This window comes from Cenococcum geophilum (genome assembly GCF_001692895.1).
Source record: "Cenococcum geophilum 1.58 unplaced genomic scaffold K441scaffold_2, whole genome shotgun sequence".
In the NCBI taxonomy this organism is placed as follows: Eukaryota; Fungi; Ascomycota; class Dothideomycetes; order Gloniales; family Gloniaceae; genus Cenococcum; species Cenococcum geophilum.
The window spans coordinates 3,620,329-3,640,146 of NW_027137560.1; the positions used below are offsets into that span (position 1 = coordinate 3,620,329).

The 19,818-nt window shown below is 48.0% G+C and overlaps 5 protein-coding genes across 5 annotated transcripts; 4 read left to right on the top strand and 1 right to left on the bottom strand.

Annotated features, from left to right (window-relative positions):
• Positions 1–531: 531 nt before the first annotated feature.
• On the top strand, positions 532–2,927 carry K441DRAFT_651326 (heat shock protein-like protein 70). The gene is made up of 3 exons (XM_067647167.1): positions 532–595; positions 648–710; positions 771–2,927. The coding sequence occupies exons 1-3, from the start codon at positions 584–586 to the stop codon at positions 2,655–2,657; spliced, it is 1,962 nt and encodes a 653-aa protein (XP_067509906.1). The 5' UTR covers positions 532–583; the 3' UTR covers positions 2,658–2,927.
• Positions 2,817–3,928, bottom strand: K441DRAFT_692253 (uncharacterized protein). The gene has a single exon (XM_067652552.1). It carries the CDS (start codon positions 3,733–3,735, stop codon positions 3,091–3,093), a length of 645 nt encoding a protein of 214 aa, XP_067509907.1. The 5' UTR covers positions 3,736–3,928; the 3' UTR covers positions 2,817–3,090.
• A 417-nt stretch (positions 3,929–4,345) lies between these two features.
• Positions 4,346–14,734, top strand: K441DRAFT_692254 (vacuolar protein sorting-associated protein 13). Its single transcript, XM_067652553.1, has 4 exons — positions 4,346–11,125; positions 11,177–11,497; positions 11,545–11,905; positions 11,961–14,734. Exons 1-4 carry the CDS (start codon positions 4,662–4,664, stop codon positions 14,427–14,429), a joined length of 9,615 nt encoding a protein of 3,204 aa, XP_067509908.1. The 5' UTR covers positions 4,346–4,661; the 3' UTR covers positions 14,430–14,734.
• Positions 14,735–16,099: 1,365 nt separating this feature from the next.
• Positions 16,100–17,665, top strand: K441DRAFT_428646 (uncharacterized protein; the record flags this gene model as incomplete). Its single annotated transcript, XM_067641610.1, has 1 exon — positions 16,100–17,665. A coding segment is annotated over one exon (1,566 nt), but the record flags the coding sequence as incomplete, so codon positions are not given.
• Positions 17,666–18,151: 486 nt separating this feature from the next.
• On the top strand, positions 18,152–18,487 carry K441DRAFT_534840 (uncharacterized protein; the record flags this gene model as incomplete). The annotated part of the gene is made up of 1 exon (XM_067642343.1): positions 18,152–18,487. A coding segment is annotated over one exon (336 nt), but the record flags the coding sequence as incomplete, so codon positions are not given.
• Positions 18,488–19,818: the final 1,331 nt, after the last annotated feature.

Genomic DNA, 19,818 nt, shown 5'->3' on the forward strand with positions numbered 1-19,818 from the left:
GCCTGTAGAGGGCGTGAGTGGATTTTGGCGGGCTGGTAGGCAGCATCGCAAGGCTGGGGAGTGATGGGTTGGAGGGCAGGAGGGCGCGAAGCTCTGAGGGGCAGTCGCTTCGGTAACCTAGTTGGGCTGGTGGGGCGAGGTGACGAAAGAAAAACAGCTTCGAAGAAGATGGAATCAGCTTCAAGGCGCATTTTGACGGCACAATGAGTGAATGGAGCCTTTCCTCGGACTTTTTAGTGAGAACATGTTGCCCCGGTGGCCAGGCAGTCGCAAAAAACGGCTGTAGACACTGCCAGAATCGTCGTGGTAGCCCTAGAAACTGCTGGTTGACTCATGGAATCTTCTCGAAAGTGACTTTAAACTTCACTGCCCACCGCTTCTCACAGCCATAAAGGCACTCGCCCGCTGCCCTTTCCTCTTCTTTTCTCCATAAACTCTACATCCACCTGAACAAACCTCGCATTCCACAAGGCTTGACTTTTGGAAGCAAGTACTGTCATTCCAATACTCCCAAACATCTTTTATACCCTTGACACTACCTCACATTCAACACCACTTTTAATAACCCGCACATTTCGCAATCATGGCACCTGCGGTATGTACTTCCAACAAACATATTATGAATCTCAGTTACTAACATTATACAGATAGGAATTGATCTCGGGACGACCTACAGTTGCGTTGGTATTTTTCGTGATGATCGTATTGAGGTATGTTTATTCCATTCTCCACAACTAAGACGTTCAACAAAGACACTAACCTATCAATAGATCATAGCAAATGACCAGGGAAACCGGACAACGCCCTCATTTGTGGCGTTCACCGATACGGAGCGTCTCATTGGCGACTCCGCAAAGAACCAAGTCGCCATGAACCCGGCCAACACCGTCTTCGATGCGAAGCGTCTTATCGGCCGCAAGTTCGCTGACCAAGAGGTGCAAGCCGATATGAAGCACTTCCCCTTCAAGGTCATCGAGAAGGCTGGAAAGCCAATTATTCAAGTCGACTTCAAGGGCGAAACAAAAACATTCACACCAGAGGAGATCTCTTCGATGGTCTTGACGAAGATGCGGGAAACTGCCGAGTCATACCTTGGTGGCACAGTTAACAATGCCGTCGTCACAGTTCCCGCCTACTTTAACGACTCTCAGCGACAAGCCACAAAAGATGCCGGTCTGATTGCCGGCCTTAACGTTCTTCGTATCATCAACGAGCCTACCGCTGCCGCCATTGCGTACGGTCTAGACAAGAAGCAAACTGGCGAGCGTAACGTCCTCATCTTCGATTTGGGTGGTGGAACATTCGATGTCTCTCTCCTTACTATTGAGGAGGGTATCTTCGAAGTTAAGTCGACTGCCGGTGATACTCACTTGGGTGGTGAGGACTTCGACAACCGTCTTGTCAACCACTTCGTCAACGAGTTCAAGCGCAAGCACAAGAAGGATCTTACCGCTAATGCTCGTGCTCTTCGTCGTCTCCGGACTGCTTGCGAGAGGGCCAAGCGCACGCTCTCCTCATCAGCCCAGACATCCATCGAAATCGATTCCCTCTACGAGGGTATTGATTTCTACACTTCAATTACTCGTGCTCGCTTCGAGGAGCTTTGCCAGGATCTTTTCCGATCAACCATGGAACCTGTAGAGCGTGTCCTGCGTGACGCTAAGATCGACAAGTCATCTGTTCACGAGATTGTCCTTGTTGGTGGCTCTACTCGTATCCCCAAGATTCAGAAGATGGTCTCCGACTTCTTCAACGGCAAGGAGCCTAACAAGTCCATCAACCCCGACGAGGCTGTTGCCTATGGTGCTGCTGTCCAGGCTGCCATTCTCTCCGGTGACACCTCATCTAAGTCTACCAACGAGATCCTGTTGCTCGATGTCGCCCCGTTATCTCTAGGTATCGAGACTGCCGGCGGTGTTATGACCCCTCTCATCAAGCGTAACACCACCATCCCTACGAAGAAGTCAGAAGTCTTCTCTACCTTCTCCGACAACCAGCCTGGTGTGCTCATCCAGGTTTACGAGGGTGAACGTGCGAGGACGAAGGACAACAACCTGCTCGGCAAGTTCGAGCTTACTGGGATCCCCCCTGCACCCCGCGGTGTGCCTCAAATCGAGGTTACATTCGATATCGACGCTAACGGCATCATGAACGTCTCTGCCCTCGAGAAGGGCACTGGCAAGACCAACAAGATCGTCATCACCAACGATAAGGGCCGTTTGTCCAAGGAGGAAATAGAGCGCATGTTGGCGGAAGCCGAGAAGTACAAGGCGGAAGATGAGGCTGAAGCCGCCCGCATCAGCGCAAAGAACGCGCTTGAGAGCTACGCTTACTCTCTACGCAACACTATGAGCGACTCCAAGGTCGACGAGAAGCTCGATGCTTCGGACAAGGAGAAGCTCAAGGCCGAAATCGACAAGACCGTTTCATGGCTGGACGACAACCAGCAGGCTACCAAGGACGAGTACGAGTCTCAGCAGAAGGAGCTCGAATCAGTCGCCAACCCAATCATGATGAAGTTCTATTCTGCAGGCGGCGAAGGCGGGGGCATGCCTGGTGGTATGCCCAACATGGGTGGTGCCGGAGGATTCGGCGGAGCGGCTCCTGGTGGTGGAGCTGGCCACGACGACGGTCCCACTGTGGAGGAGGTCGACTAAGCTGTTCCCTCACTTGAGTGGTCTCCTTGGTTGTCTCATTCTGCATAGATCCTCTTCGATTGGGTGGGTACTGGAGTTTAGCGGCTGATAGAGTCCAATTTTTATTAAATTGGGGCTTTTCACTCTGGTTTGCATGCTTAGGATGAAATTTTGTTTTTTCTACCATGAATGTCACGAAGGGCGGAAAAGTTTCTGCACCGGTGTATGTACTCTACAGTAATGATGCAGGTATTTGCACAAATCAAGAACGATTCTCAATATTTTGAGGCGCGTAAATTATGCTCCGAATATCATCTCCTAACCCAAGTTGTTAACTACTGATGGATATGCGCAACGCCTTCCTTGCCAGTTCACCCCAATTTCCCCAATATTGAACAAAGGTTTTAACTGTGCTCCGCTTCCTCTAACGCTCATGCCTCGCCCGTGTCCTACCTTAACTAGACCAAACCTCATCTGGATCCCTCTCGAATGCGCCCTCTATCGGCTCTGTCCTGACTTGCCACACATCCTCGCTGCTTGGCCCTAACTTATACTTCGCATCGCGCTGCCGGTAATGCTCTTGTATCATCCGACTTCGCTTCTCCTCGGGCTGGCTCTTCGTCCGCATACAGAACCAGAACGCTGACCAGTGTTCACTGCAGGACCTTAGTTCGCCGTAGCGGTATATGTTGTTGAACTGACCACCGAAAGACTGGCAATAGAAGGCGCTGTCAAAGACTTGACGGCAGGNCATGCTGGCTGGGTAGAGAGAGGATTCTTGGGGGTTGTCTCTTGAGGCGACGGCAGATTTGGAAGAGGGTGTAGGCGAGAAGGTAGACGGTATGTCGCTGCCGTCAGTTAAGGCAGCGCGCGTGGAGGAGTGTTGGGCGGATTCGGAAGACAGAGTTGAAAGAAGGGATTGGAGATCTGCTTCGGCTTGTTCATCACGGGTTAGGGGGTTGGATGGTCGAGGAGGCGATTGAGGATTGGACGTTTGTGTAGATTGTGGTGTTGATTTTGATAAAGTGTTTGGAGGAGGCGTTGCTTCTGGGGGCTTTGAGGTTTGTTGGTTGGAATCGGAACTCCACCACCAGCCCATTGTAATCGATTAGAAGATTCTGGTTTTTGAAGAGTTTGAAAAGGTTCTGGGTTGACCGCGGAAATCGCGTGTTTGAATGTGCAAACTTAGTTCAAGTAGATTTTGGAGAGGCAGTAGACAGCAAAGAGTGTTGCGACGAAAACTGAGCGCAGACCCTCGCCCGCAGAGCAGAACGCCAAGAGGAGAACAAGTCAACCACCATATCTTTATATAATAATACAAAGCTCAGTTGTAACATAAAAGCAATCTTCAACTTCTCTCGACGCGTTAACATGATCATCGAGGTTCCTCCATGACTAGAGGAGCTCTCGAATATTTCAGGCTGTACAGCGGGAAACAAAAAGTCCTCCAGCAATTTATGCCCCTTTTATAAGTTTGTGGGCATGGGTTTCTCCAAACATGGCATATCAAGAGTCTTCTAAAATAGAGAAGAAGTTTGTATTAAACCCTCTAGGCGATGTAACTGAATGTATTCTCATATAGCTCACAATGAGCTATATTTTCGGAGACGTAGGTGGAGGGAGCTGACACGTGACGCGGGAATCGCGAAAAACACCGACGTCACTTCCTATTCCAGGATTGTAAAGAGGCGTAGAAGGCAATCCTCAACACTCGATCCTTTAATCTCAGCGTGTTCTTTTCCCATCTTTTACATTTTTTTACCACTCTACTCCCTTCTTACGTCTTCGACTTATTTTCTATCGTATCCTCCTTTTATTGATTCGACTAGAGCAACTGTGGCACAGGAGGCTAAGTATGAATTCAACCTGAGGCCCCGCAACGCATACCCCACAACTCCTCTACAAAGTCTGCCTTAGGCATCCCCTATGATTCCACGAATCCGAACGACGTAACGAACCCTCCGATCTGAATTTACACCCAATCTCTCTTACCCTCGGCCCGGGTAACGGCCAGCTCCCTTCAACATGCTTGAGGGGCTCGTCGCCAACCTGCTTAATCGCTTTCTGGGCATGTACGTTCAGAACTTTGATGCCAAACAACTAAACGTGGGAATATGGTCGGGAGACGTCAAATTACGAGACCTCGAATTGCGCCGGGAAGCTCTAGACCAGCTTCATCTTCCTCTAAACGTAGTCGAAGGCCATCTCGGACAGCTTACGCTGCAAATACCTTGGTCGAACCTGCGGGGGAAGCCACTGAAGGTCAATATTGAGGATGTTTTTCTTTTGGCCGCCCCTAAGGAAGATGCGGAATATGACGCGGAGGAAGAAGAACGGCGAGCGCATGCCGTGAAGATGGAAAAGCTGGACAGCGCAGAGCTGCTGAAGGAGAGAAACACCGAGGGCATGAGCCAGGAAGAGCAACAAAAAAGCCAGAGTTTCACCGCAAGCTTGATTACAGCCATCGTTGACAATGTTCAAGTCAGCGTTAAGAACATTCACATCCGATATGAGGACTCAATCTCAGATCCAGGACATCCCTTTGCGTTGGGGGTTACGCTTGAGGAATTCAGTGCTGTCAGCACAGATGAAAACTGGAAGCCTACCTTCATCCAGGGCACATCCGGCTCAACACACAAATTAGCAACGCTTGGCTCTCTCGCAGTATATTGGGACACCGATGCAAAACTCATCGGCACCGGGACAGGAACCCAGGACGGCAAAGAGCAGGATATAGATCATAGCAAGTTCATTGACCAATTTCGGGAAATGATCGTGAGAGGCGATAATACCAAAGTTGGAGATCATCAATTCATTCTGAAACCAGTTAGCGGTCGCGCTGGTTTGGAGATGGACAAGACTGGCAAGTCTGATAAGCCAAAGATGAAAGCTCGTTTGTTGTTTGATGAACTTGGGTTTGTGATTGATGAGGATCAGTACCGAGATGCATTAATGCTCGTTGACCTTTTCCATTACTTTATCCGTCATCAAGAGTACAAGAAATTTCAGCCAAAATCATCTCCTAAGGAAGATCCTGAAGGCTGGTTACGATTTGCTGCAAAGGCAGTGCTTGACAAGATCCACGACAGGAATCGGAAATGGAGTTGGGAACACTTCAAGGAGCGAAGAGATGACCGAATACGCTACATCGAGCTCTTCAAAAAAAAGAAGAAGGATGAAAAGTTGACCCCGGCAGAGGCAACAGAGATCGACAAGCTAGAGAGGAAGCTAACATATGAGGATCTTCGGTTTTGGCGCTCCTTGGCAAGGAATCAGCTGCGCAAAGAAAATGTCGGCATCAAGAAGCCTCCACCTAAGCAAAGTTGGACTTCCTGGGCGTGGGGAAGTAAGCCGCAGGAGCAGGAGCAGGAAGCCGACAATAGTCAGATGACAGAGCAACAGCGGAAAGAGCTGTACGATGCCATTGCCTGGGACGAAAAGAAAATGATTGCAGAAGCCGTAGACATGCCAAAGGAGTACGTGAAGATGGAAATCAACATGAGTCTTCGGACCGGTAGCTTCACTCTTAAGCGTGATCCTCATGGCAAAGCCACGGAAATACTACGGCTTCTATTTGATTCCTTCAGTACTACCGTCTTGCAAAGGACGGATTCTATGCTCGCTAAACTTAGTCTTGAAGGCATGAGGTTGTATGATGGGACGACTGAAGGAAGCCTTTTCCCACAAATAATCACTATCAAAGACGCTCTTCCAGTCCCAGACGAGAAGCGTATTGAGGAGTTGAATGATGACGAGACCTCAAAAGATGACACGGAAGGAGAGGAAGAGGCGGAAGACCCCTTTTTCCAGCTATCGTTCGAGAAAAATCCTCTTGATGGTAGTGCTGACACGGCCCTCACCATGAAATTGAAAGGAATGGAGATTGTCTACAACCCTATCTTCGTCGTAGAAGTCGCCAAGTTTTTTAAGCCTCCTAAGCAACATATGGAATCTATTGGTGCTCTCATGGAAACTGCCGGCGCCACAGTTGAAGGCATACGACGGCAGACGCGAGCTGGCTTGGAGTTTGCTCTATCTGAACATAAAACTATCAATGCTCAACTGGACCTCCAAGCGCCGCTCATTATCGTTCCTGATTCCGTTACTGAGAAGTGCAGCATCTGTCTTATCGTGGATGCAGGCCATGCAAGCGTAACCAGCGATCTCGTCGACAAAGAGACTCTTCGCGAGATTCAGTCAAAGCAAAAGCAACAGTATACGGAGGAGGATTTCAGGCGTTTAGAAGGCCTAATGTACGACAAGTTTCTACTAAAGCTAGATTCTACACAGGTTCTTATTGGGTCATCAATCGAAGAAACTCGCGCCCAGCTCGAAGAGAAGGCTACCTCTAAAGACCTCCACATCGTCGATCGCATCAACATGGACTTCAAAATTGAGATATGCATCATCCCCAAAGCTTCTGATCTTACCAAATTCCGAATATCGGGTAATCTACCCGTCTTACATGCCTCAGTGTCTGACGCAAAGTACAAGAATTTTATGAAACTGATTGACGTGGCCGTCCCGAAATTCGACAGTGATGGCGGGAGCAAGGAGGCCGCCAATGGCTCAACAGGTCCACCGAACATCAAGCCCACAAGCAATGCTGAGCATGATGATGGCCCGTTGGGAAGAGCGAGATCCAAATCTTTTCAATTTTCGGCACAAGAGCATGAGCTCGTTATGGAAGAAGAGGGCGATTCATCCAGCGAGAAAAGTTTCAAACAAGCTTCTGAAGTAAATAAAAAGCCTGAGGTCCCACTTCACCAACGCAATTTCGAGTTCAAATTCACTGTGGACAAGCTTCAGGGCTCACTCTATCGCTCAGACCCTGAGGGCAAGAAGCCAGATCAATTGCTTGTAGAATTGATTGCCGAGCATTTTTACCTAGAGTTCTACCAAGAGCCATTCGACATGGTTGCAGAGGTTCGTCTTAAAACACTTGCGGTAGAGGACCATGTTGAGGAAAACCCTCTGCCTGAGTTCCGCAACATAGTCTCTTCAGAAGATATTCATGCGTCGACCCAGAATGACCTTTTCCAACTCAAATTTTTGAAGGTTAACAAAGAATCTCCCGAGTTCATGTCGAAATATGAGAGTGTTGCAACCAACCTGGAAGTCGCAGTCTCGACAATCAATTTAATTGTAACTCGAAGAACGCTATTGACACTTCTAGACTTCGTTCTAATAACATTCACGAATCCCGGCAGTTCCGATAGTTCCAACCAGACTCAAGTGACCGCAAAGCCTGGCGGCCAACAAGAAGTCGTCAAAGCCAATCCACCTGACGCTGACAAAATTCGGATCAAAGCTGAACTCAAACGAATTTCTATAATCCTAAACAATGATGGCATAAGACTTGCCACGCTTACTTTGAACTCGGGAGATGTCGAAATATTCCTCATGGGCAAAACAATGCGCATTAGTGGAAGACTTGGCAACCTTTCCCTGATAGACGATATCAATCAAGGTGTCTCGGCAGAATCATCTCTACGCCAACTTGTGACCATCGAGGGTAAGGACCTGGCTGATTTCAGTTATGAAACCTTCGATGCTGAGTCGGATGTCTATCCTGGATATGACACGTCTATTGCTCTCAAGGCTGGCTCTATCAAGATCAATTTCCTTACGGAACCATTCCGGAAAATTATGGACTTTGCTGTGAAGTTCGGCAAAATGCAAGCCATTTTCAATGCTGCACGTCAAGCGGCTGCAAACCAGGCCAGCCAGATACAAGAAAGAGCAAACAAAACGCATTTCGATATTGTTATCAGCACGCCAATTGTGGTCTTCCCGAGGATGGTTATCAGTGACAAGCCAGACCGAGATCTGTTGACTGCCAACCTTGGAGAGATATATGCCAAGAATAAGTTTGTTCCTATGGACGATTCGGGATCATCAGACGTTGTGAATAAGCTTTCCGCAGGTATAAGAAACATCAGACTGACATCAAATCTGCACTATGAAGACGACCAATCCGAAGAGCTAGAGTTGATTGATAAAGTTGACTTAGATTTCAAAATCACTTATGTCGAACACAAGCCCGAATATCAGCGACCGGATCTTGAAATCGAGGGTTTAATGTCAAACATGAACCTTAAGCTTACACAGGAACAACTCAAATTTATGCTGGAGCTCGCCAAGTCTGTACCCGCTGCTTTCACCACAGAGGCAGAAGAAGTAATTGAAGAAGATCTGGAACGTGAGTTGCCTGACTCCACAATAGAACCAGCAAAGGCCATCAAAGATAACGAACAAAACTCCGATGAAAATTCTGGTGAAGTTATTTCAAGTCAGAGTCCTGAACTACACATCGGCTCCGATAAATGGACGAAGCTAGATTTCATCTTCAAAGCCGGAGCAATTGGTTTAGAATTGATCAAGTCCAAGGAAAACGAACCTGTAGGGGAGATTGAGAGCTGCAGTCTATCCAAATTTTCCCTGAACGAAACGAACGTGAAGCTTCGGATGATCAGCGACGGCGCTTTAGAAGTAGAGTTGGTGGTTCAGTCATTTACCATCAGAGACAGTCGCACTCAGGAAACAAACAAATTCCGGAAGATCATGTCTCTCATCAACAACGATGTCGAACAGCAGTNCATGGCAAGCATATCAATATCTGGTGGCCAAGAGAGAAACCTGATTGCGATTCTTACAATCGATAGTCCAAAGATTATTCTAGCCCTAGATTATCTTTTTGCTCTTCAGGATTTCGCAAACGCTGGACTTGCAACCGATGAACCTTTGGTAATCGAAGAAGAATCGGACGAAGATGGTCTTACCGATGCGGAAAGCACTCCTAGTGCTAGGTCTGGTGCGGGTACAAAGAGCCCGCAAGTGAAGAGTGCTTCTTCGGGCAATGAAGAGGAATCTGGCATGAACATCTCTTTCCGCGTCAACATCGTTGATGCACAGATTGTATTGATTGCCAATCCCGCAATTACAAGCTCCGAAGCCATTGTCCTCGGCACAAAGCAAGTTCTCATTTCGAAACAGCAAGCAGTGGCTTTGCAAGTGGACAAAGTTGGAATGTTCCTCTGCCGGATGGACCAGTTTGAGACGAGTAGGCTTCGGATACTGGATGATTTCAGTATACGAACATCTCTTGATATGCGATCACAAGGCACACAATCATCACTGACTAGCATCAATGTGGACATTGAACCTCTCATCCTCCGTCTGTCGCTTCGAGACATCTTGCTTGCTATGCAGATCTTCACTCGTGCATCAGAGATGTCTGGCAGGGGTGATACTAAGATGGCAAGCCAGGACCCTCAAAAGATCAAACAAATTACAAGGTCGAGTACAAAGGCAAAGTCTACACCTGGCAAGGGGACCTCAACTATGCCAAAGAAGACGACAAAAACCATATCGACGAGAAAATCAAGCCACGATGCCCCACCACAGCCGCCACGACCTTCAGGATCAGCTGTCCTCAAGCGGGAGGAGATGAAGATCAATATTGAAGGAATTCGAGTTGTTCTTATAGGAGATCTTCATGAGCTGCCGATGCTTGATTGGAGGGTTAAGAAATTTGGTATCGATGTCAGAGACTGGTCTGGAGCCATGAGTGCGGACACGAATCTCGAGACATTATTCAACATTTACAACTTCTCCAAATCAGTATGGGAGCCTTTGGTCGAACCATGGCAACTAGGCTTCCACATGTCGAAAGATCAAAATCCTGACAAGCTCTCCGTAGAGTTATATTCAAGGAAAGCTTTGGAGCTGACGGTAACTGCTGCTACAATTGCCCTGGCTTCAAAGTCTGCGGACTTCCTCTCTACAGATGAAGACATTTTATCCAAGCCTCGAGGCACTGATGCTCCCTATCGAATTCGAAACTATACTGGTTTCAACATTGACGTATGGGCTGATGGACGTGACGATGAAGAAGGCTATGCTGCTAAGCTCCAAGACGGTGAAGAAGCTCCATGGCGCTTTGAAGATCCTTCGGCCACTAGAGAAACTTTATCACCTGAAGGAGCTACAGGCGTTGTCGGTGTGAAGCTGGAAGGCAGCGGTTTTGACAGCATTTCCCGAATCCCTGTGCACCGCGAGGGAGAATCTCTGTACAATCTCAAGCCACGGAAAGAGAAAATACAACATCGTCTTCTTGTCGAAGTCAAGCTTGGTACTGATAACGTTAAGTACATCACGTTTCGCTCACCGCTTTTGGTAGAGAACAACACACAGATCCCGGTAGAGCTGGGTATTTACAGCCCTGAGGAGGGTCATCTCTTGAAGATCGAGAAGGTAGCGCCGGGCGATGCCAGGCCTGCGCCAGTTGGTGCGGCATTCATGCACTCTATCGTCGTCCGTCCGGATCAAGGCTTTGGCTATACTTGGTCAAACGAGCGACTATTTTGGAAGGACCTTCTCAAACGTCCTACGAGAACAATTACCTGTCGTGGAGAACAGGATGACCAGTCCCCTCCTTTCTATTTCCAGATGCACGCTGTCTTTGACAAGAAAGATCCTCTGACTAGGTATACATTCTTGTCACCTAGCTATAAAGATTATTTGCTAACAAGCAATAGCGTCTATCCATATATGCGAATCCGCCTTGCCGCTCCTGTTGAGGTCCAGAACTTACTCCCATTCGACTTCAAGTATAGAATCTATGATGAGAATACCAAGAAGGATTGGACCAACTTCCTCCGAAAAGGCGGTGTCAGCCCCGTCCACGTGGTCGAACTCTCCCATCTTCTTCTGATAAGCGTAGATATGCAGGATACACCCTTCAAACCAAGTAGATTTGGTATCATAAACTCGACCGATCGCGAAAACTTCAGACGGGAGAAGACTCTTGAGGTTAAGGACAGCAATGGCCTGACATTGAACCTTAAAATGCACTTCTAGTAAGATTAATCCTAAAACATAACACGCCCTAACTAATGAATACTAGTAACATTCCGGACGGTGGGGGATCTTTCAAAGTCAGCATCTATAGTTCTTACGTCATACTCAATCGGACGGGCTTGGAGCTCGATGTGAGAAGCAAGACATTCCTTGGGCAAGCCAAAGCAGCTGCCGGTCAAGGAGTTTTCGCGAACAGCGAAGACAATGCGCGAAAGCCTATGCCTTTCATGTTCTCACATTCCACTGATGATCGAAAGAATCGCGCTCTCATCAAGGTTGGAGATTCAAATTGGAGCAAACCCCAAAGTTTTGATGCCATCGGTAGCACATATGAAATCACGCTACCTTCAGGCACTTCTCGTTCCGAGACGCATATCGGAGTTACTGTAGATGAAGGCGAAGGCAAGGTTAGTGAAGTCTAATCAGCTATATGACGTTATATTGAAAGTTAACATTTTGTAGTACAAGCTAAGCAAGGTAGTTACAATTGCACCGAGATTCATCATTAAGAATAAGCTTAAAGAAGAACTAAACATCCGCGAGCCTGGATCTTCTGAGTGGATGTCAGTAAAGAATGACGAACTTTTGCCCCTATGTTTCTTACGCCAAGGCTCCAATCCGCAACTATGTATCTGTTACCCGGGTGTCAATAACCAATGGTCATCGCCTTTCAACATATCCAATGTAGGAAGTGTTCATGTTAAACTGTCCAAGGCGGGTCAGCGACAGAAACTTATTCGAATTGACATCCTCCTGGAGCAAGCAACCATCTTCCTTCACATCAGCGTTGAGAATAAACATTGGCCATTCTCGATGCGGAATGAGAGCGACCAAGAATTCCTCTACTGGCAGGCCAATCCAAACATTGAAGAAGAGGAAGACGACCGGGGGACTGGATTCCGTCCAATCCGCTACCGCCTTCCTCCCAGAAGTATCATGGCGTACGCCTGGGATTATCCTGCTGCAAAACATAAAGAGATCATTCTTAGCGCAAGCGGGAAAGAGAGACGCGTCAAGCTTGCAGAGATCGGCAACCTGATTCCATTCAAGATACCGTCAGCTCAAGGGTCTAACCAGCAAAAGATTATCGATCTAAACGTTGTAGCAAACGGTCCTACGCAGGCATTGGTACTCTCGAATTATAAACCGTCCAAGAGTCTATATAAGCAAAAGTCAGGCGCAGCGTCTCAATCGACTACTGGAGGATTCGAAGTCAAAGAAATGGACACGGATGTCACATTCAAAGCACAGTTACGGCTAGCAGGCATTGGTATTTCATTAATCAACGCACAGCTTCGCGAACTTGTCTACATCACTATGAGGGACATCGAAGTCAAATACTCTGATTCTGCGCTCTATCAGACATTGAATACTACGGTTAAATGGATCCAGATCGACAACCAACTTTACGGTGGCATCTTCCCAATCATTTTCTACCCTAGTGTTGTACCGAAGACTGGCAAAGAGATGGAAGCTCATCCTATTTTCCACATGATGGTGACTCGCGTCAAGGACGATTCGTACGGAGTGCTCTACATCAAATACTTCACCATTTTACTGCAGCAAATGACGGTAGAGATAGACGAAGATTTCATTTTTGCCTTGCTCGACTTCACAAAGATACCGGGTGCTTCTTGGTCAGAAGAAAAAGAGGGCAAGCTCTGCGATGACACCCTAGACATCCCAGAGCCCACGCAAGGGCAAACAGGTCAAGATGTCTACTTCGAACTTCTACACCTGCAGCCAATGCAAATTGACTTGTCTTTTGTCCGAACCGAGCGCATTAACGCCGAAGACACCATGACTGTTTCAAATCCTTTCATGTTTGCAGTCAACGTGTTGACCATGTCAATCGGAAACGTAAATGATGCGCCTGTAAGATACAATTCGTTAATGCTTGAGAACGCTCGAGTATCCACTGAGGCTCTTATTAACAACATCAAGAACCACTATGTTCAAGAGTCTCTTCGGCAGGTGCACGTCGTTCTTGGTTCTGCAGACTTCCTTGGAAACCCAGTCGGCCTCTTCAACAACGTCAGCTCCGGCGTCGCAGATATTTTCTACGAACCCTATCAGGGTCTTGTAATGTCAGATAGACCGCAAGAGCTCGGCATTGGGATAGCAAAAGGTGCATCCAGCTTCGTGAAGAAATCCGTGTTTGGTCTTTCCGACAGCATGGCCAAGTTCACTGGCAGCGTGTCGAAAGGTCTCGCAGCTGCCACTTTGGACAAGGAATTCCAGGATCAGCGACGAATGTCACGCTCCAGAAACCGACCTAAACACGCCCTGTACGGTATCACTTCCGGTGGCAATGCATTTGCTAGCAGCATGGCGAGTGGTATTGGGGGTCTAGCCCGCCATCCCATCCAGGGCGCAGAGAAAGAAGGCGTCGCCGGTTTTGTCAAAGGTGTCGGCAAAGGGTTGTTCGGCCTACCAACGAAAGCTGCCATCGGAGCGTTCGACCTCGCGTCCAGCATGGCCGAAGGTGTCCGCAACACTACCACCGTCTTTGACCAAGAGGGTCTTGACCGTGTCCGCCTCACACGTTTCATTAGCCAAGACGGGATCGTGCGCCCGTATTCTCAACGTGAAGCTCTTGGCCAATTTTGGCTCAAGACACTCGACAACGGCAAATACTTCAACGAAGATTACATCGCCCACCTGGAGATTTCGGGCAGGGATATGCTGGTCATGCTTACGTATAATGGCATTATGCTCGTGCGCACAAAGAAGTTGCAAACTGAATGGGACGTCCCGCTCAAAGATATCCAGACGATCTCGAAAGAGAGGACGGGCATGAGCATCACGTTGAAGGGAGGTACCAATGGCCCGTTCATTCCAGTGGGTGATGAGAGTGCAAGGAATTGGTTCTATAGACAGGTAGCTGTAGCGGTTAACGCGTATAATGACAAGTGGAACGCAAAAGGGTAGCGAAGGAAATAAAACATAGCGTTGGTATGAGAAGCGTATTATTAATTTGGTTACTGGTTCAGGGCATAGGCGGCATTGGGCAGTGTGTTGGGTTTAGAATGAATTCCTCGGGCTAACCTCACTGCCCTCTACTTCTCCGTGTATTTTGAGTTCTCTTTGTTAATGAGCAATCGAAAATAATGAGTAGTACTTTCTCAAAACGGCAAGACAAAGAGCAGAAGTCCATTGACAACTTTTGGAATTTTCGAAGTCATTCAAGTATGATCTCTTACCAAGAATAACATCTTACCCGGAGGTAAGCCTCTAAGGCTGCCGCCTACTAACACGCTTACTTTATTCAATATTTAGGGGTTGTGCGGCTGCAAATTGCCTTAAATCAGAAGCTCCTTGATCTGTGCACCTCTTAGTAGTGTCTACTAACGTGGCTTTTAGTTAAATGTGGAATTGAGTTGATTGTTCGGTGAGGCTCTAAATAAGGCTCTAAAATTTATTTTGCACATGCGTGATTGATTCTAGTGAGCGATCCTAGTATCCCATGCAACGTTGGTGTCCTACTGCAGGTGGTCCGTGCGGAACACCAGAAGCTTCGTAGAATTCCGTTCTGTGGGAAGGGCGATTGCTAGAACGCCTATCCCAAACGAATCTCTACCAAGGATTGAGTGTAGATATTTAAAATATATATATATATGTTAAGCTTTATATTCCTTATCACGGCTCTAAGATCCTAACGATCTAATTGGCTGGAGCTTATCGATAAGAATAGGACATGAATCAACGTCGCAAGGGATACACCGACAGAGTAACCACCACATCTACCTCGTGCCTCGCCGCATATGAGTATGCTAGATATAAACGCCGCGCGATTACGAAAGTTAGGGTAAGGACGTTACAAAATACGTGCAGACGCAACTGCAGCAGCGTTACGATTGGGGTGGGCAGAGTCGTCATACTACAAGCAGTCGTCAATCGGGTGCTTATACAACAAGGCTTCAGATTCGATCTGGATTTCAAATGAAGAGATTCAAGCTCCTCGTCGAACGAACGCCAAGAGCCTTAGTTCAACTTCAAAACGGGTTAGCACTTGCAATTAAACTTGAAAATTAAAGACTACCCTTTTTGCGAATGCCCAGTATCTACTCTGGACGATGTACTTGACCAGTTGTTAGTGAATTGGATGCCCGTCGCGCGCGCGTGTACAGGGGGATACAGAAGCTCGTGCAAGCTGTAGAAGGCTCTAACATGATACATTTACTGTCCTGGTGACGAACGGAATCGACCGGGCGAAGCCTGATTTGGTGTGGTTGGGTGCGGCACAGCTCGTTCAATGCGTAACCGCCCGCCTGGGTACAAAGTTTAACATAAGCTCATGCTCATCCGCCTTAACTTCATTTTCGTTTTTCATGTTTCTTTGAAGCCAGACTTCCACGGTGTTGCGCCAGCGTTGAATCGCCCCCAGCCTGCTTTCCTGGTTATACCCTCGTAAGTGGCTTTGGACTGTTTAGCAGAGCTCATAAACAAGTATAACTGTCTTAAGGAAACCTTGGGCCGGTTAAGAAAGTGGAAGCTCTACTATACATTGTACCCTGAGGTTCTTCAAGGGCTTGCCCCAATTAAATATGATATGGAAACGACAAAACGAATCGCGCTTTACTCCGCACTCAAGAACAGCAAATTGGTATTACTATTGGACGAAGCATAATGCTTTCCATGGCCTGCTTATTACTACAGCGCTGTCGTCTGCTCTCCTAGCCGCAGATGTCCTTCATTCGACCATTTCTGAATCTCTTTACTATAGCGTCACTACACATCGAGCCTCTGTCGGATTAATAGTTCAACTTCTATCTGGTCTCCTCGGGCTAGTCCATGTCACAGTAGTATGCAGGCTAATCAATTATGCCACACTTCTAAGGCTGAATAAATCTGCCGTCAACCTAGATATCCTGCGAACATGGGTGGATATGAGCCTTCCACGGATCGAGTGGGATCTGCCGCTGCGATTCTTCCTTCTGGTCTCCTTGGTCGTTGCATTTAGTATTGTGCCCTCTGCGCTATGGGCTGGTGCAATAACTCCAACCTTAACTGAGGACACAACCATTGGCAACCTTCAAGTTCCAAGCTATAGCAACATCTCCTTGATCAAAGAATACCCATCCGAAATAGGGAGAGCAGGCCCTTCACTCCGCACACAACTAGGCTTCTTCACCTACTCCGTTGGCACTCAACTCACTGGTAATCTTCTATCCTCAGCCGCGTCCGCTACAACTGTAGACAACAGTCCCCGCATCCATTCTAAATTTGACAATACCCAATTTCAGTACACTGGTCGCTCCTATGGTGTTGGTGCCGCCATAGGCCTCAGCGACAACCCCATTACAGGAACCGCACTCGCCACAGGGTACACCTACCAAGAGGCTGGCTACCTCGCAAACGTCTCCTGCATCTACAACTCCAGCACCGACTTCCTGATCAATGATAGTACTGGTCGACAATGGCTCTACGCAGCTACGGGCAACCTCCCCGATAGCGTCGAGTCACCCGAGTACTCGAACTACGTCGGACACTCCGAATCTGCGATAGTGGCAATTGGGGTAGCTCACAGCGAACTTAGTCCTCGGCGATTCATGGCTGTCACAGCGGGGGATAGCTACGCCTTTCTCAATACAACGCAATGCACCTTCGACTTCACTCCCACGCTCTTCAACATCTCCGTCAACCTACCAAATCGCACAATCGCCGTGATGCCAGGCCTCAGCATTCCCGACTTCAACCCGGAGAGGAACCTGACAAGGACAGTGGTGCGGCAACTCGAGCTCATCTCCAACGACCTAACAAATCTCTACGTCTCGCTCCTCGGCGACGCGCTGAACTCCAGCATTGGCGCCTGGAACATATCACAAGGCAGCAGGGCCGTCACGGAAGCCGAAGCAACCCTCGCTGGCCTGACCAACTCCATGGTCGCCATGACCGACGATATGATGGCTGCATACGCTAGCGCGCAGCTCATGGTCGGCCGGTTCTCGGTCGGGCAGACTGCCGTGGTACAGCTGAGCGCGCTGCGCTTTGGGCAAACTGTCTACGTCTACGCTATCTTCGGTTTGAACCTCGCGGTTCTGCTGCTAGCAGTCGCCGAAGCGGTACGCACGTCGGGCTGGAAAAGCTTGGGCGGGTTTAATTATCTGGATCCGAGGCATTTGGTTGTTGCGGCGAGCCGTGGCGGGACTGAGATTGCGGATGCGATGAAGATGAAGACGAAGGAGAAGAGGATGTGGTTGATGAGTGATCCGGACGATGGCGCTGGAGAGCTACCAATGCAGCTTGTTAGTGGCGGTCAAGGTAGAGGTGAAGATCGGTATGCAATCGTGTTGGGGCAGAGGGCATTAAAGAAAGAGAGCATCGTGGCGTACAAGAGGACCTCTCATCGACTTCCGCGGCAACACTCCTGTGGGGAGGCTTCGAATTTCATATAAAACTTACTTCAGATATTACCATGTAATAATCTGTTTTAAACGATACCCTAAAACCCTTCAAAAACTCCCGTCAGACCCTCCGCAAAGCCTTACTCTAACTAAGACTTGTTAAAACCGCAATTTAATGCCAAGAACCTAGAAAAGCTATCTACCATTCCTCCTCTTCCCGGATTTGACGACACGAATATATCAGAAGTCGGAGTCTTCCACGAGATAGTGTTCTAGCTCATCCAGACATCCAAGAAAAGCATTTTACTCTGCGGAATTTTGTATCTTCGTAGAATCACGGACGCTCATCTGCGGGGAAGCGGGCTGCGTGACCTTGGCCTGTGCAAACAGATCGTTAGGCGCGAGAAGTTCAATAGTGTTGTCATGATCACTACTGTTTGGGGTAAGGTAGACTTGGATGGAACACGGGATCGCGAGTGTGAGCACTACGATACTCCACAGTTCTGGAGTGATCTCCGCAGTGGTGGGTGTGCTGCTTGGCCCCTTTGTGCAGGGTCAACCTCCGCAAAGCAAATCATTGCGTGTATTGCAAACCCCAATAAAAGATTGAAGTTAAAGAACCCAACAGCAGATGGTAGATGAGGAGAAATCAATTCAGGATACATATGCTGGTCGCTTTCTGTATGATCAATGGGCTGCAGAGAGAGTGACACTAAGCCAAAATATCGTTGAAAGGGAGCGCATACTCCGGAGGGCCATAGGAGAACGCCACGTGTAGGGAAAGAGAAGATTGCGCGAGGATATCAACCATTTGTTGGCTGGAAAGGAGGGGAAAGAGAGCATGATGAAGGATCTAGAGACATCGTGTCGATCCAATGCAGATCGGAAGAAGATGAGGAAGACTTTATCTCATTGCAAGAAGCCCTAGAGCCTCACCATATACATCAGGTAGGTGGCAGGAGGCTTACAACGATGCTAACGACGATGCTAACGACGATGCTAACGACGATTTGTAATTGTCATTCCATTGCCACCCGGTCGGTATTGCCACTCAGTCGGTAATAGGTAATGGGAATAGTGTAAGCAAATACGATCTCGGCCGACACATCGGCGAATGCTTTGTCCAAACACTGGAATTCGAGAGAATCCAGGGATATGTAAATGCTTCACCGTCACAGCCAATTAAACGATACATGGCTGGTAGAGCTTAGACGTTAGCTAGAGCTTCCAAGAGGGAAGCAGACACAACCACTAATATACCGCCAGTATGACTTAACGCTTCAACAGATACAGAAAGAGCAGGACGCAGTGAATTATAGAAGATCGACACACATCTCTTCTTACACAACGGCGCTACTAGGTACCATAAGTGCTGCCGCTGCTCTCATTCCATTCCTTTCTCGTTCTGTAATGTGGCTGCGATCATGATTTGGTTTAGAGGACGCTCAAGGGATCATCCGCCAGCGACCATACAAGCATCGACGACCACACAAAATAAGTATGGTTGTGGAATAGATTATAGTGGCTCCCGCATCGCAACACATTACCTCATCACCATATCGCCATGCAACTCTGTGGGGGTCTTTTTGTTTGTAACGCTGTTTTCGTTACTATTATTAGATATCTTTTCTGAGAGTTCGATGTGCATCTACCTGTTCACGATATGCCTACCACGAAGTCCGCAGCGGAGCAACGCACATGTTACTTACCACTTATAGAATTCTGTGCGGATTAGCATGACAAACAGTTTTGCGGCAATACCGATAAGTCTGGTCATGTGGAATATGGTGAACGCTTTGGAAATAGGGCGACGCGGTTGTGCAGTGCTGCTTGCTGCATAGCCTGGGGGCCTGAACGAAAGAGGAACGGTTTATTAGGGTTATTGTATTGCGTTTATAGCAATATCCAGATTCATGCCTTCGATGCATGATTTGAGTGGTTGAGAATAGCTCATACTATAAATACGGTGGGAA

What these genes read in the sequence shown, in the direction of transcription:
- K441DRAFT_651326 (XM_067647167.1), top strand. An exon ending in TTCGTGATGATCGTATTGAG is followed by an intron (nt 711 to 770) that starts GTATGTTTATTC and finishes ACCTATCAATAG; the next exon opens with ATCATAGCAAATGACCAGGG.